At 33.9% G+C, this 12,009-nt stretch overlaps 1 protein-coding gene across 4 annotated transcripts in view; it reads right to left on the bottom strand.

Moving 5' to 3' along the window:
• LOC115887457 (rho GTPase-activating protein 100F) overlaps positions 1-12,009 on the bottom strand; it is a 225,640-nt gene that overhangs the window by 199,494 nt on the left and 14,137 nt on the right. For all 4 annotated transcript variants that reach the window (XM_030906887.1, XM_030906888.1, XM_030906892.1 and 1 more), the window contains exon 2: positions 2,150-2,267. In XM_030906887.1, coding sequence (XP_030762747.1) covers positions 2,150-2,233 — 84 coding nt within the window. In that variant the 5' untranslated portion in view covers positions 2,234-2,267. The remainder of the gene's footprint in view (positions 1-2,149; positions 2,268-12,009) is intronic.

Raw genomic sequence — 12,009 nt, 5'->3', positions numbered from 1 at the left:
ATTTCGATTTTTTCCAAATAATTTCTGAAGTAAAGTCAATATTTGGATGAAAATTGATGCCTGGGAGTTTTTTGACATGACAAATTTAATTTTGATGTCAATATGACTCCTATTTTTAGGGGGCGCCACCTACATGTGTTTTAACTGTTTTAAAGATTAATAACTTTTCGTCCGCACCTGTATAAAACTACTGAGTAAAAAAGTATACATTTACGACGTTTTTTACATAAAAGAGGTCTCTTGACAAAAATCGCTACGAGTAAAGGTGCTCGGGATATTTAGAATCGAAATTATCAATACCAGTCATCATTGACAAAGTAAACGTGTTAACTCAATAGTTATTAGACTGAAATCATAAATCTGAAATGTTTTTGTGTCAAAAGTTCAACAGAAACTGTTTTATCATCGTTTTTTTGCAGAATAATTTATAATTAATTTAAAAAAATAAAAATTTCTCAAATTTATTATTTCAGTCAAATAACTACCTACTCAACGTGTTTATTGTTTGTCAATAATGACATGTTTTGACTATTTCCATTCTAAATATTTTGAGAACGGTTACTTGTAGCGATTTTTACGAAGAGACATTTTTTACGTAGAAAATTACGGAAATGTATATTTTTTTACTCAGTATTTTTATAGAGGCACGGACGAAAAGTTATTAATGTTTAAAAAAGTTAAAACACATGTAGGTGGCACCCCCTACAAATAGGAGTAATATGGACATCAAAATCAAATTTCTCATGTCAAAAAACTCCCAGACACCAATTTTCATTAAAAAATTGACGTTACTTCAGAAATTATTTGGAATGAATCGAAATAAAATTGAAACTTCTACACCCTGTATCTTCGAAAGTAAGTATTTTGGGACATACATTTATACGAACTTTTTTACTTATTTTTATCTGCAGAATATGCTGCCGAAGTTTCCGGAATACCGTTCGGACCACCCTGTATAAAACTTTAGGAAATACCGGAATACAACAAGCAATTGCAAACAGCAAGAAGAATCATTACAATACGCCAATAAAACAAAAATAATATTTTAGACGATTATCAAAGGCAATCTTTGAACTGGAATTTTAATCATAACACTGCTAACTAAATGAACAAAATGAAGCTTGGGCCTATGGCCTATTTAAACTTATTGATGAAGTACTCTAGAGCCCTAAAAAACAATATAAGCTTAATAAAAATTGCTTAATGAACAAAGCTTTTGAAACAATGAAAAACTGAATTAATTAACTACGTTAAATTTATGTTACGTTAAAATTATGTTATTTATATAACTATCTCGTCGAATAATATTTGACTTTCATAAATATTTTCTCAATTTCTACTATACACGTTTCAGGCTGCAGGTGAAGGAAACTTATTAGTTATATTTTTAAACCTGGCATTTCGCCGAGTTAAATATTTATATATTTTCTGAGCGAGTCTGCTACACACACATTAATCGATATACGATGAAATATTATATTTACAGAAGCGGAATTTCAATAAGTCTGCTATAAGTACGAGGGGATACAAATTTTACCTCTAAACGTGATGTGTTCAAGTAATTCAAATTTTTCACTAAAATTACTTTTTAGCACTATATTTATATATGAAATATAAACGATGCAAAAAAAAACGCAACGGAGAAAATTCTGGTTAAATTTAATAAAAAAGTGTTATATTTTTGTTATTTTTAGCCCTATTTTCATGATTTTTTTAGCAAACTGTATATAATTATATCAACTTTAATTCGTACACTCAGTTTTTTATAAACTTTAATATTTGGCATATTGTACAGGGTTTATCGAGGGGTTGTTTTTGGGGTGAGCCACTTTTGAGACGCACCCTGTATAGCTTACTAAAAAAGTCAAAATTTAAGTCAATTCTCAAGTTAATTAATTTTCCTCCCTGAAACTTAGTTTAATAAGTATATTTGTTCTATTTTTGTACAATAATCATTGTCACGTTTTGAATGTAAACTCATAATAAAATCGTGTATTTTTTTAATAAAAGCCAGTGTCCAAAAATCACCAGAAAAAAAGGCTTTTTCAAAAAATGTTCACCATTTCACCAAAATGGGGTCGAAAATCACCAGACCTGGTGAAATTTCACCAGACCTGGCAGCACTGAAGCTAGTGCCGTAGTGACTTACCTTCCTGCGGCCACAACAGAGCATATTGCGCGTGCGCGACCGGCCGGACGAGATCTTCGAGCGCGCAAGTTTCCGCCACTGCATACCAGATTAGCTCCCTCGTAATCTGGTCCAGAAACTGCAACAAAATGAAGAAAATATTACATTTGTTTAAACATTGTCCAGGATTTAATTGTAAAAAATGGCAAACTAAAATACAATACAAAAATAGAAACACTTTTTGATTACTCTGTAGCTATCACTTAAAAATCAAGATTAAAATATGTATGTTTTTCGATTAGAAATTAATTTGTGTCATTTTCTATTGTAGCATAAAAAATTCAAATAGAACATTATATACAAGATGGCCTATTCGTGCGAAGAAGTCCAAGAGTTGTCGAAGAAGAAAAAAAAGTTTTATATAAATAGTTGTATACCCCGCTGGCAAGCGAACCTTTAAAGGTCGGCGTTTACATGTATAGGAGTGAGTCGTTATGGCAACCTAGTAAGTCGGAGTGAGCAAAAATACGAAATATTTATTACATAACTACTTAATCTGACGCTAGATTCCATGTGCTTGGAACTCGCCTTCTGTCTTTATTCAGTACATCTTATTTTACTAAGCGTGTTGACTATACTCTTTGTACATATGAAAACCGGCACCCAAGACCAGAAATGCCCACCCTTAGTATAAATGGTTTATAAAGGTGCATATACTAAAAATATTTTGTTGTATCTAGGATAGGGTTTTTTAACTAAAAAACTATTTTAAATATTAGTAAAAATATTAAATTTTCAAATTGGTTTATTACAAATTAACCGGCTAGAAAATGAATTTGAGAAAAACATGTACCTATCTCTATCGGTTAAATAAATAAAAACCGGTATTAATATATAAACCGCAAACATCCATAAATTTATAGATATTTCATAAATCACGTCCAACACAATTATAAATCAGTGTCTAACCAAAAACAAATCAAAACTGAACCGCAAAAACCTTGTTCAGTTCGGCCGACTATTATTATCATCTACATAGCTTCATTGCAGAAATAAACTTTCCGATGTTAGCAAAACGAAATAAAGTTGATTAAATACAAAATTACTCCACATCCCTTCATTCGCTTTTTATAACATTTCATTTGTCCAATAACACATTTATCTTAGCTTTGTCAGTAATTTTTCACCCAGTTGTCATTTTTTTGATAAATGAAGTGTATTTGCCGATGCGCTTATGATATCATCAAATGTAATTGCTGATTGAAAATGTTTTATTCCCGATGATAGGAGGTAGGTATTTCTATTTTTAAGTTATCTGAATGTAGTATAATAACCCAAGGTCCATCAACAAAGTTGAAAAGGTAATATTTTGGCCAACTGTATAACAGTTTAAATGAAATTACGTTGAAATGAAAAAACCTACGTTTAAATGAAATTACGTTGAAATTAAATCAAAAAAAAGTTTCCTTAGTTATTTTTTAATCATGGATCGCCATTTCAAAGCTATCTGAACAAAGTTTTTTCTTCATATTATATATATTAGGTAGATACTCTAATTTTTCTAGTCAGGTTCTATTTTATTTAATTTTTTTTAATTATTTATAGAAATAAAACTCTAAAAAGTAAGATTTCTGATAACATTTAATAAAAATAATCCATATTTTCTATTAAAAAGAAATACTCTTGGTCCTATAATTTTACCTAGTTGTAGAACTGCTGTTACGTAGCCTTGTTGACTAAATAAGTCTTCTACATTTTAAATATATATTCTGTGAAAGAAAATAAGAAACGGAACAGGATTACGTGACATACTTCCATTATTCTTCTGAGCTTTTTAAAGTGCTTCATATAGAGCTAATTTAATCCAAGCAATAACATAATTCAATTTATAAAGCGTGTTGCGTATTTAGAATGCTTCCATCTCATTAAAAATATAAAATATCTGTAAAGAATTCTACACATAATAATTATTGTATGTTAGCATTTGACAGGGTCAAGATTTTAATCATCTTATTTAATAATTAGGTTGTTTAATTGAATCCAGTAACAATGTGATGGAAAAAATAGCTAGTATTTAATGACAAAATAAAACAGTAAAGCCGGGACCCTATTACGCCACACGTCACGCCACGCTACGCCATGCCAGCCCATGTCATGAAGATCTGCGTATGTTTTTTGACGTGGAAAAATGTCATTAATTATCACATACCAGCCAACTGGACGCCGTTTTTTTACGGTACTATAGGTATTGGAGTTGAGAACTCGTGGGAATTTTTAGAAAAAATGGAAAATTTTGACCGTCCTCGTGGAAATTTCTATTTCAGAAAGTTGGCAACACTGGAGAGGGGTTAATCACTGCGACCATAAAGATCTATTATGTCCCCTTTCATGAGTTATAACTCATCATACAGACTATATTATCATACATGTAGATTTTCCTGTTGTAGGGTGGTCATGATATTTCCCATCGTCCACGGTTTGGGGTTTAGCCTTCCGTGCCCTTCACAGTCGCGGAGCTTGTCTGCGGCTAAGGTATCCGTGAGGTGGAGGCTGGAGGATCTGTCTACATTATCTCCATTCTTTAACTTGATCTCTCCTTAGTCCTGATGCCGGTGTTGTCCCGAATCTATAATAGAGGATTTATCCCCCTTTCTCTATTGCCTCCTTGGATTTGAGGTACTGAATTCCTATTGTGAGGACCTAATGATGGCCCTCTTCCCCCAAATTGATGACTCGCCAACTCGATGTCTTAAAGGCCGACTCTGACGACCGGTGTACTTGTACAAACATTTGATATTGGGATATACTTGCCATGTTGTGTGAGCGGTTTCCTTGTATAATTATTTGCCACTAATCGCGCTGCGTGAGCGCCAAGCTTGTTGCAAAAAAAGTTTACAAAGATAGTATACTTGTTAAGTACGCAAATATTGGCGTACTTGCTAAGTACACGAGTCGTCAGAATCTGCCTTTACATTGGAGTTCTGGCAAATTCACCAAGCAACCATGGTTAACAAAATATGGTTAAAAATGTCCATGTCCTTGATAATAATAAAATATTAATTAACGCAATACACCAAAATACTTTTACCTTTGTACTGGAAGTAAATGTGATTTAGTGTATTGTGGTAAAATTAGTGGTAATATCTGCGACTTTGCTTGGCTCTTGTCATGGATAAATCATTGTTAAAAGGTAAAATAAAAAAAATTGCAAAAACTTTTTATTTAACTCAAAAATTGTTTATAAAAAATATCATTTTCCTTTTTGAATATTACGGGTGAGGTGAAGGCTGGAACGCTCACTGAACGACATAAAACAACCCTACAACCTTTGATGTTGAAATATCGTCAATTTCTCAAAATATAAAACTGAAACTGTGGCTTCATAAAAATTTCAAACCGAATCAGTCTCATTTCATGTCTATCGTTTGCGGAATTCGAAAAAGGTCTTTTTTACGCGAAACCTTTTGCATTTAAATAAACACGGCAACATTGATTGAATGTAAATAGAGAAAATTTATTTCGTGACTTCTTTACATTTCAACTTTAATAAGAAAAAAATCGCTTGAACGTTTCAGCCGTGTAACTTTGATCTGATTTTCTTGGTAACAATTTTAACGTTTTTTACTTGTTCTTTTTTGTGGTTGTAGGTATTTAAATGTCTTTTACATTTAATTGCTTCATTAATATTTTTTGCTGTACATATAAAAAACCTCATTTTTAACAAATTCGTTTAATATACTGGGTGTCTAACATTCATCATTTAAGGACACAAATTTAAGGATATATTTATGTCTTTATGGGCAATTGCTGTAAAATATTTATAAGATTACAATACCAACTTTTTATACCCGTGCATATGTCAATCTGATAATTTTAAATGGCATCAGAATTTTTATAGTCTACGATAAACTCAAAGAGGTGTTATGTATAATGTTCTAGACTTATAATAATAGTTATCATTGAAATGAAATAGTTATAATTATCTATCAAAAACGACATTTGCAGAGTGCAATTCAGGGTTTTTCAAAATAAATGTTAAAATAATGGACAGTGTGTTGTATAAATGCTAGGTTAAAAGAGGAGTGGGCTGAGTGGGCGTAACAATTGATTACCGAAACTAGAGCTGTAGGAACAGAGAACTGGAAGGAATTGGGCCATTATTTCTGTTCATACTATCTTTACATTTATTAATTTTGACGCTCTCATATGCATCTGATTGCCTGTAATTTGAGGCTTGTTTAATTGATTTTAAATTATTGATATCTATACAATGTTCTTTATCAACAATATGTTTAGCAACGCAAGATTTATCCGGTCTACCATATCTTATCTGAACTATATGTTCTTTAAATCCAGTTAATATTGATCTTCTAGTTGGCCCCACCTATTTCTGATTACAATCTTTACATGAAATTTCATAAATACCCGACTTTTCCAGTGGAGGTGTTTTATCTTTAGGATTATCTAATAATTGTTGTAATTTATTATTAGCACTATACACAAGTTTATAATTGACAATTGGGATAACTCTCTATCAAACGGTATTAAAAAATATTTTGAAGTACCGAAAAGTGGAGAAAGATTTTATTTATTTGAACTGTAAGCATCTCCCTAGGTAGAATTTTGACCAAACAATTATTCATATTTATTTATCTTCGTCGATTCGTTCTTATATACGTTATAAAAAACTTTATTTACTCAAATTTTTATGACATGATTAATATTATACTGGGTGCTCATAAAAATATGGTGCTCATAATTTGATGCATAATTTTAGAATAGATGAATCACTTTTCTTAACAATTTCTTATCAAATTTGTTTTAGTTTTGATTCACCGTAACTTTTGATAACTCTTATACTTATAAATCGTGACATGAAAAACATGTTAATTAATAAAATCCAAATCATTAATATAGTTAGCCCAACGACAGAAGAACTGTTCTCACTGAACAATAGATACTTGTTCTCACTGTCAGAATTCTATTTTTGGACAAACTAGGTATAATGTTAACTCTGATGTTAGTTACTCAGTTTTAACCATCTGGTGATGATGCTAACATGGTTAGCAAAACGCGTTCTGTGTTAATAGTAAAGTGTTTCGGTCTGTTGTTGTGAATTATTGTTTTATTTTGCCCCTGTAATACTCCAACCCCGGTTCCCCGGTTGCCCCCGGTTCCAACTCTATTATGTGCATGCTGGTAGGTATTCTCCTAATATAAAACTCTTTTGATCTTCTTCAATTGATGATTGATAAATACTAATATATAAATACTAGAGTTCTATCATCTTAGCAACTAAAAAATGTCGTTAAAATTGACAAATGGTGTTTGCTAATTGATCTTTTTAGTTTGTTTTGAACACAGAACATTTATTTAGTTATTGTTCGTATACCTCCCGCACTTTTCTCGGATTTATCGGGCCTATAACAACCGAAAACTCGGGATTTACGATTCAGCGAGCATTTCGCGATACGGAAAATCAACAAACAAAAAACATTTTCCGCCCCTCTAAAGAATGAAATGGCCAATCGATACCCTATTTCGACGGACCTACGGCCCAAGACCAATTTAGGTCGTGAGGATTTGTCAAGACTCACCCGCGCGCCGAAAGCATACAGAATGGGTTCTTGATTTTCTAAGGCAGATATTATATTCACGTTATATCGGGCATCATATATAATAATAGAACTGAAATTTGATTTACAAAATTCATTAATTATACAACTAAAATCCGTTTATCAAGAAAAGGGACGATTTTGACAGACGAAACTAGTGAAGTAGTGCCACAGAGCCATGGCATTACCTTAGCTAATCAACAAAAATATTTTTTTATCATCAAAAATGTTTTCTTAATAGTAAGTGTACCATTTTCCCCTTTTTTCTATAAATTACTTTATTTGACAAAAGCGCACTCCGAATATTAATTTCCTAAATGATTAGTTGATAAGGTTTTGTGGAGCATTTCAGTTAGCCTTAAAGGATCATTCTTCCTCTTAGGCCGCCGTCGGAGGTTGGCGTCCAACTATGGTGGTGCGTGAAACTGCACCTCTGAAAATTTCAATAGATGTTTTTCCGAACCAACGACGCATATCCTAAAGCCAGGAGTTTTGTCTTCTTCCCACTGATCTCCTGCCCTCAATTTTGCCTTCGATGACCAGTCTGAGCACGTCGTATCGATCACCCCTCATGATGTGACCGACGTACCGTAACGTCCTTTCCTTCATTGTTGATTGAAGCTCTTTATCTTTGTCCATCCGCCTGAGTACCTCTTCATTTGTCGCAAGCGTCGTTAACGAGGGCTCCTAGATACTTTATGGACGATACTTGTTCTACCACCTTGTTGTTAATTCTGGGGACAGTCTTTCCCGGTGTTTTGAAAAACACAACAAGTTTCGTTTTGTTAACATTGATGTGTAATCCGTACTGCATGTTAATAACGTTCAACGATGCAGTCCATCATGTTCTGAAGGTGTAGAATGTTGCCAGCCAGTACGACCATATAATCTGCGAAGCGAATATTGTTGATAAAGGTACCATTGATTTTGATACCATCCTCAACTCTCTCTCTAGTGCCTCACGGAATACCGTCTCGGAGTAGATGTTGAAAAGGAGTGCGGATAATACACACCCCTGCCTGACACCCTTCCTAATTGCTACTTCATCAGATGTTACGCAATACGCCCTGATCTCTGCAGTCTTGGTTCCAGTATAACTAGGTGATAATACGCAGATCCCCCTCATCCACACCGGTAGTTCTAAGAATCTCGGAAAGTTTTTGGTGCGACACACAGTCAAAGGCCTTCCTGTAATTTATAAAGCAGGCATATATATCACCGTTCATGTTTCTGCATCGCTGTGTAATAACGTTCAGTGGAAAAGAGCCTCGCGGGTGCCAACTCCATTCCTAAATCCAAACTGTGTATCGTCAACCTGTCTTTCGCATCTGTTGTATATACGAGTATGAATTATTCGTAGGAATACTTTGAGGACATGCGACATCAGGCTGATTAACGGTGGACATCACATTGAGGAGCATTTGGTTTTTTGGGTAATGGGATAAAAGTGGATTTTAGCCAATCAGTGGGTATCTTGCTTGGTATATTGAATTAAACACGTCTGTAAAGATTTTAAGACCCCTGTCATCTGTATAGGCGACTAGCTTTAGGGTTTCCACGTAGATCAGGTCTGGTCCTATTAACAAATTAGGAAAAGAAAATAAAGTCCTCCTACTTTTGGTGTCAGCCCACCAAGGAATAGAAGGTAGTCAAAAAGCAAATGATCTAACTAGAAAAAGAGCGAAACACTCCACAAACACTCCACAAACTGAATCACAATCGTTCTGCTTCCCAAGTGGAAACCAACTTAATGCGAAACTCAAGAGCCTGGAAGACTCCATTCGTAGCCTGGAATGATCAAAAATATAAGTGAAAGAAAAATCAAAGATTTTCCTTAAATCAAAAAAGAAGTATTTTTGGATTGTCAGAGGGTTTTTTTATCAAGACACGCTTTCCTCAATGAACACCCCAGTAGATTAAAGCTAAGAAACAACGGCGAATGCAGATTCTGTGGGAAAAGTGGGGAAACACCAGAATACCTCATCACTGAGTGCTCCGAAATGACAACTATTCTTGTCATAAACCTTAGTACGAACGATACAGAAGATCTAGAACTCTCCAAGTAAGAACCTCTGTAAAACCGTCTCAGATACTGGCTTTCGTCAAAGCCCTGAGACTATATGATGAGTGTATGTAGTATTGAGTAATAAAAAGGATTGGAAGGAAGAAACGCTTACTCAGCATATAAAAGACCATACCATAACGTGGTTTGGTTTGGTTTGGGCACCTACCCCAGTATCCTCCAAGCAGAAATTTACGCTATCGAAAGATGTGTACAATTTATCTTAGACAGGAACTATCGAAAACAGAAAATTGCTATCCTATCCGATAGTCATGCAGCACTAAACGCGATCAACTCAGTAACCATCAATTCAAAGTTGGTCAAAGAATGACTAGAGAAGCTCAACAAGTTGGGCAAAGAAAATAAAGTCCTCCTACTCTGGGTGCCTGCTCACCAAGGGATAGAAGGCAATGAAAAAGCAAATGATCTAGCTAGGAAAGGAGCGAACACTCCACTAACTGGACCAGAACCGTTCTGTTTTCCAAGCGGAAACCAGCTGAAAGCGGAACTGAAGAATCTGGAAGACTCCAACCGCAACTTAGAATGGGTGTCTTCCAACGGTCTAAGACACTCGAAAAAGTTCCTCAGAACCTACGACCGAGAAAAATCAAAGGCTTTCCTTGATTTAAGTAAAAGCAATCTTCGGATTGTCACGGAGTTTCTAACAGGACACTGTCTCCTCAACGAACACCTCAGTAGGCTGAAGCTGAGAAACAACGGCGAATGCAGATTCTGTGGGGAATATGGGGAAACACCAGAACACCTCATCACTGAGTGCGCCGAGACGACGACCATTCGTGCCATGAACTTACGTACGGCTGATGTCAAGGATGGAGAGCTGGCCTCTATGGAGCCGTCTCAGATACTGGCTTTTGTTAAAGCCTTCAGACTGTATGATGAGTTATAACTCGTTATAGCTCAAGAAAGGGGAACACACAATAGATCTTTAAGGTCGCGGTGACTAAGTCCCCTCCTAAACACTCTACATTCTACATATGATGAGTGTAACAGATTATTTCCTATGTCCTTTACATTCAAGTCGATGTTTTCGGTTATTAGTTTCGGGAGATGGTCTTTTTAACAGGAAGTAATAAAACAAACATCTTTCAAACGTGACTATTTTTAAATTCCCAAATTTATAGAAGGACAAAGCAAATAAACTGTAGTACTTAGAAGTAAACAGAAAAATTGTAAAGATAGACCTTAGATAAAAACGCTGGGACGTTGTAAAACCAATAACCACCCTTGATAACATGTAACTATCGCCGGATGTTTGTAAAGGATCTGTGAACTTTAGAAAAACACGTACCTAGATGTAAAACGAGAATTAAATACGTAAAATGGTCATATTACTGCCATCTAACAACGGGAGGTCGAACCGACTTGGTTTGAAGGGTGGTGTCAAGCTTAGATTAACAATAAAAATAGATAGAGCAAGTCATTCATAAATTCACAAAATCGAGGTGCCTACATCGTTTTATCGGTTAGTGCCCCCACTACCCTAGTTTATGGACAGCGGGGTAAAGAGGAAAGTGGTAGGGGAATTCGAAGATTCGAAGCAGAAGAGCATCAAAACAGAATTTATCCTTGAGATTTCATTGATGAGTAAAAGCTGGTAAAAGCCAGAGATATAGAAGTAGGTGGTTAGAGGCATAGATAAAATATTTTTTAATAATAAATTTTAAAAAAATGTGTTCATGCAATAAAACTAATAAATTATTATAAATACATAATATATGCTATAAAATATTTGACAAACACTATAAAAAAATGTGTTTATTAAATATTCAATAATTAAAAGTTAGATATAATCCTTGTTTATGATATAATTAAAAGATATTATAGGTACGTATTATCGTATAATATATATTGATTGATAAACTAAAATGTTAATGGATCTATTATATAAGATGTTTTGTTATTTAGATAATATTAATTACAAAAGAAAAGTAGATACATGTGAACAACTAATTTTTATATTGAACATCAGTAGATATACATTAATAATATAATTAATATAATGTATAATGAAAAAGCACAAAATTCATCTTTTCTGTTAGCATGGAGCTTTCAGACCAGTTATACCATAATAAACAACGATAGGTTTGGTTACGTATACCGTAAAATATATTCGGTAATTTTAATTGGAAATATAGCACAAAAAAAAAAAACAATGTACAATCTATCGTAACAAAAATATAAAC

Source organism: Sitophilus oryzae, unplaced genomic scaffold, assembly GCF_002938485.1.
Source record: "Sitophilus oryzae breed Bouriz unplaced genomic scaffold, Soryzae_2.0 scaffold_575_pilon_pilon, whole genome shotgun sequence".
Lineage (NCBI taxonomy): Eukaryota > Metazoa > Arthropoda > Insecta > Coleoptera > Curculionidae > Sitophilus > Sitophilus oryzae.
Note: the sequence above shows the minus strand (reverse complement) of the source record. Positions and strands in the feature narration are given on the sequence as shown.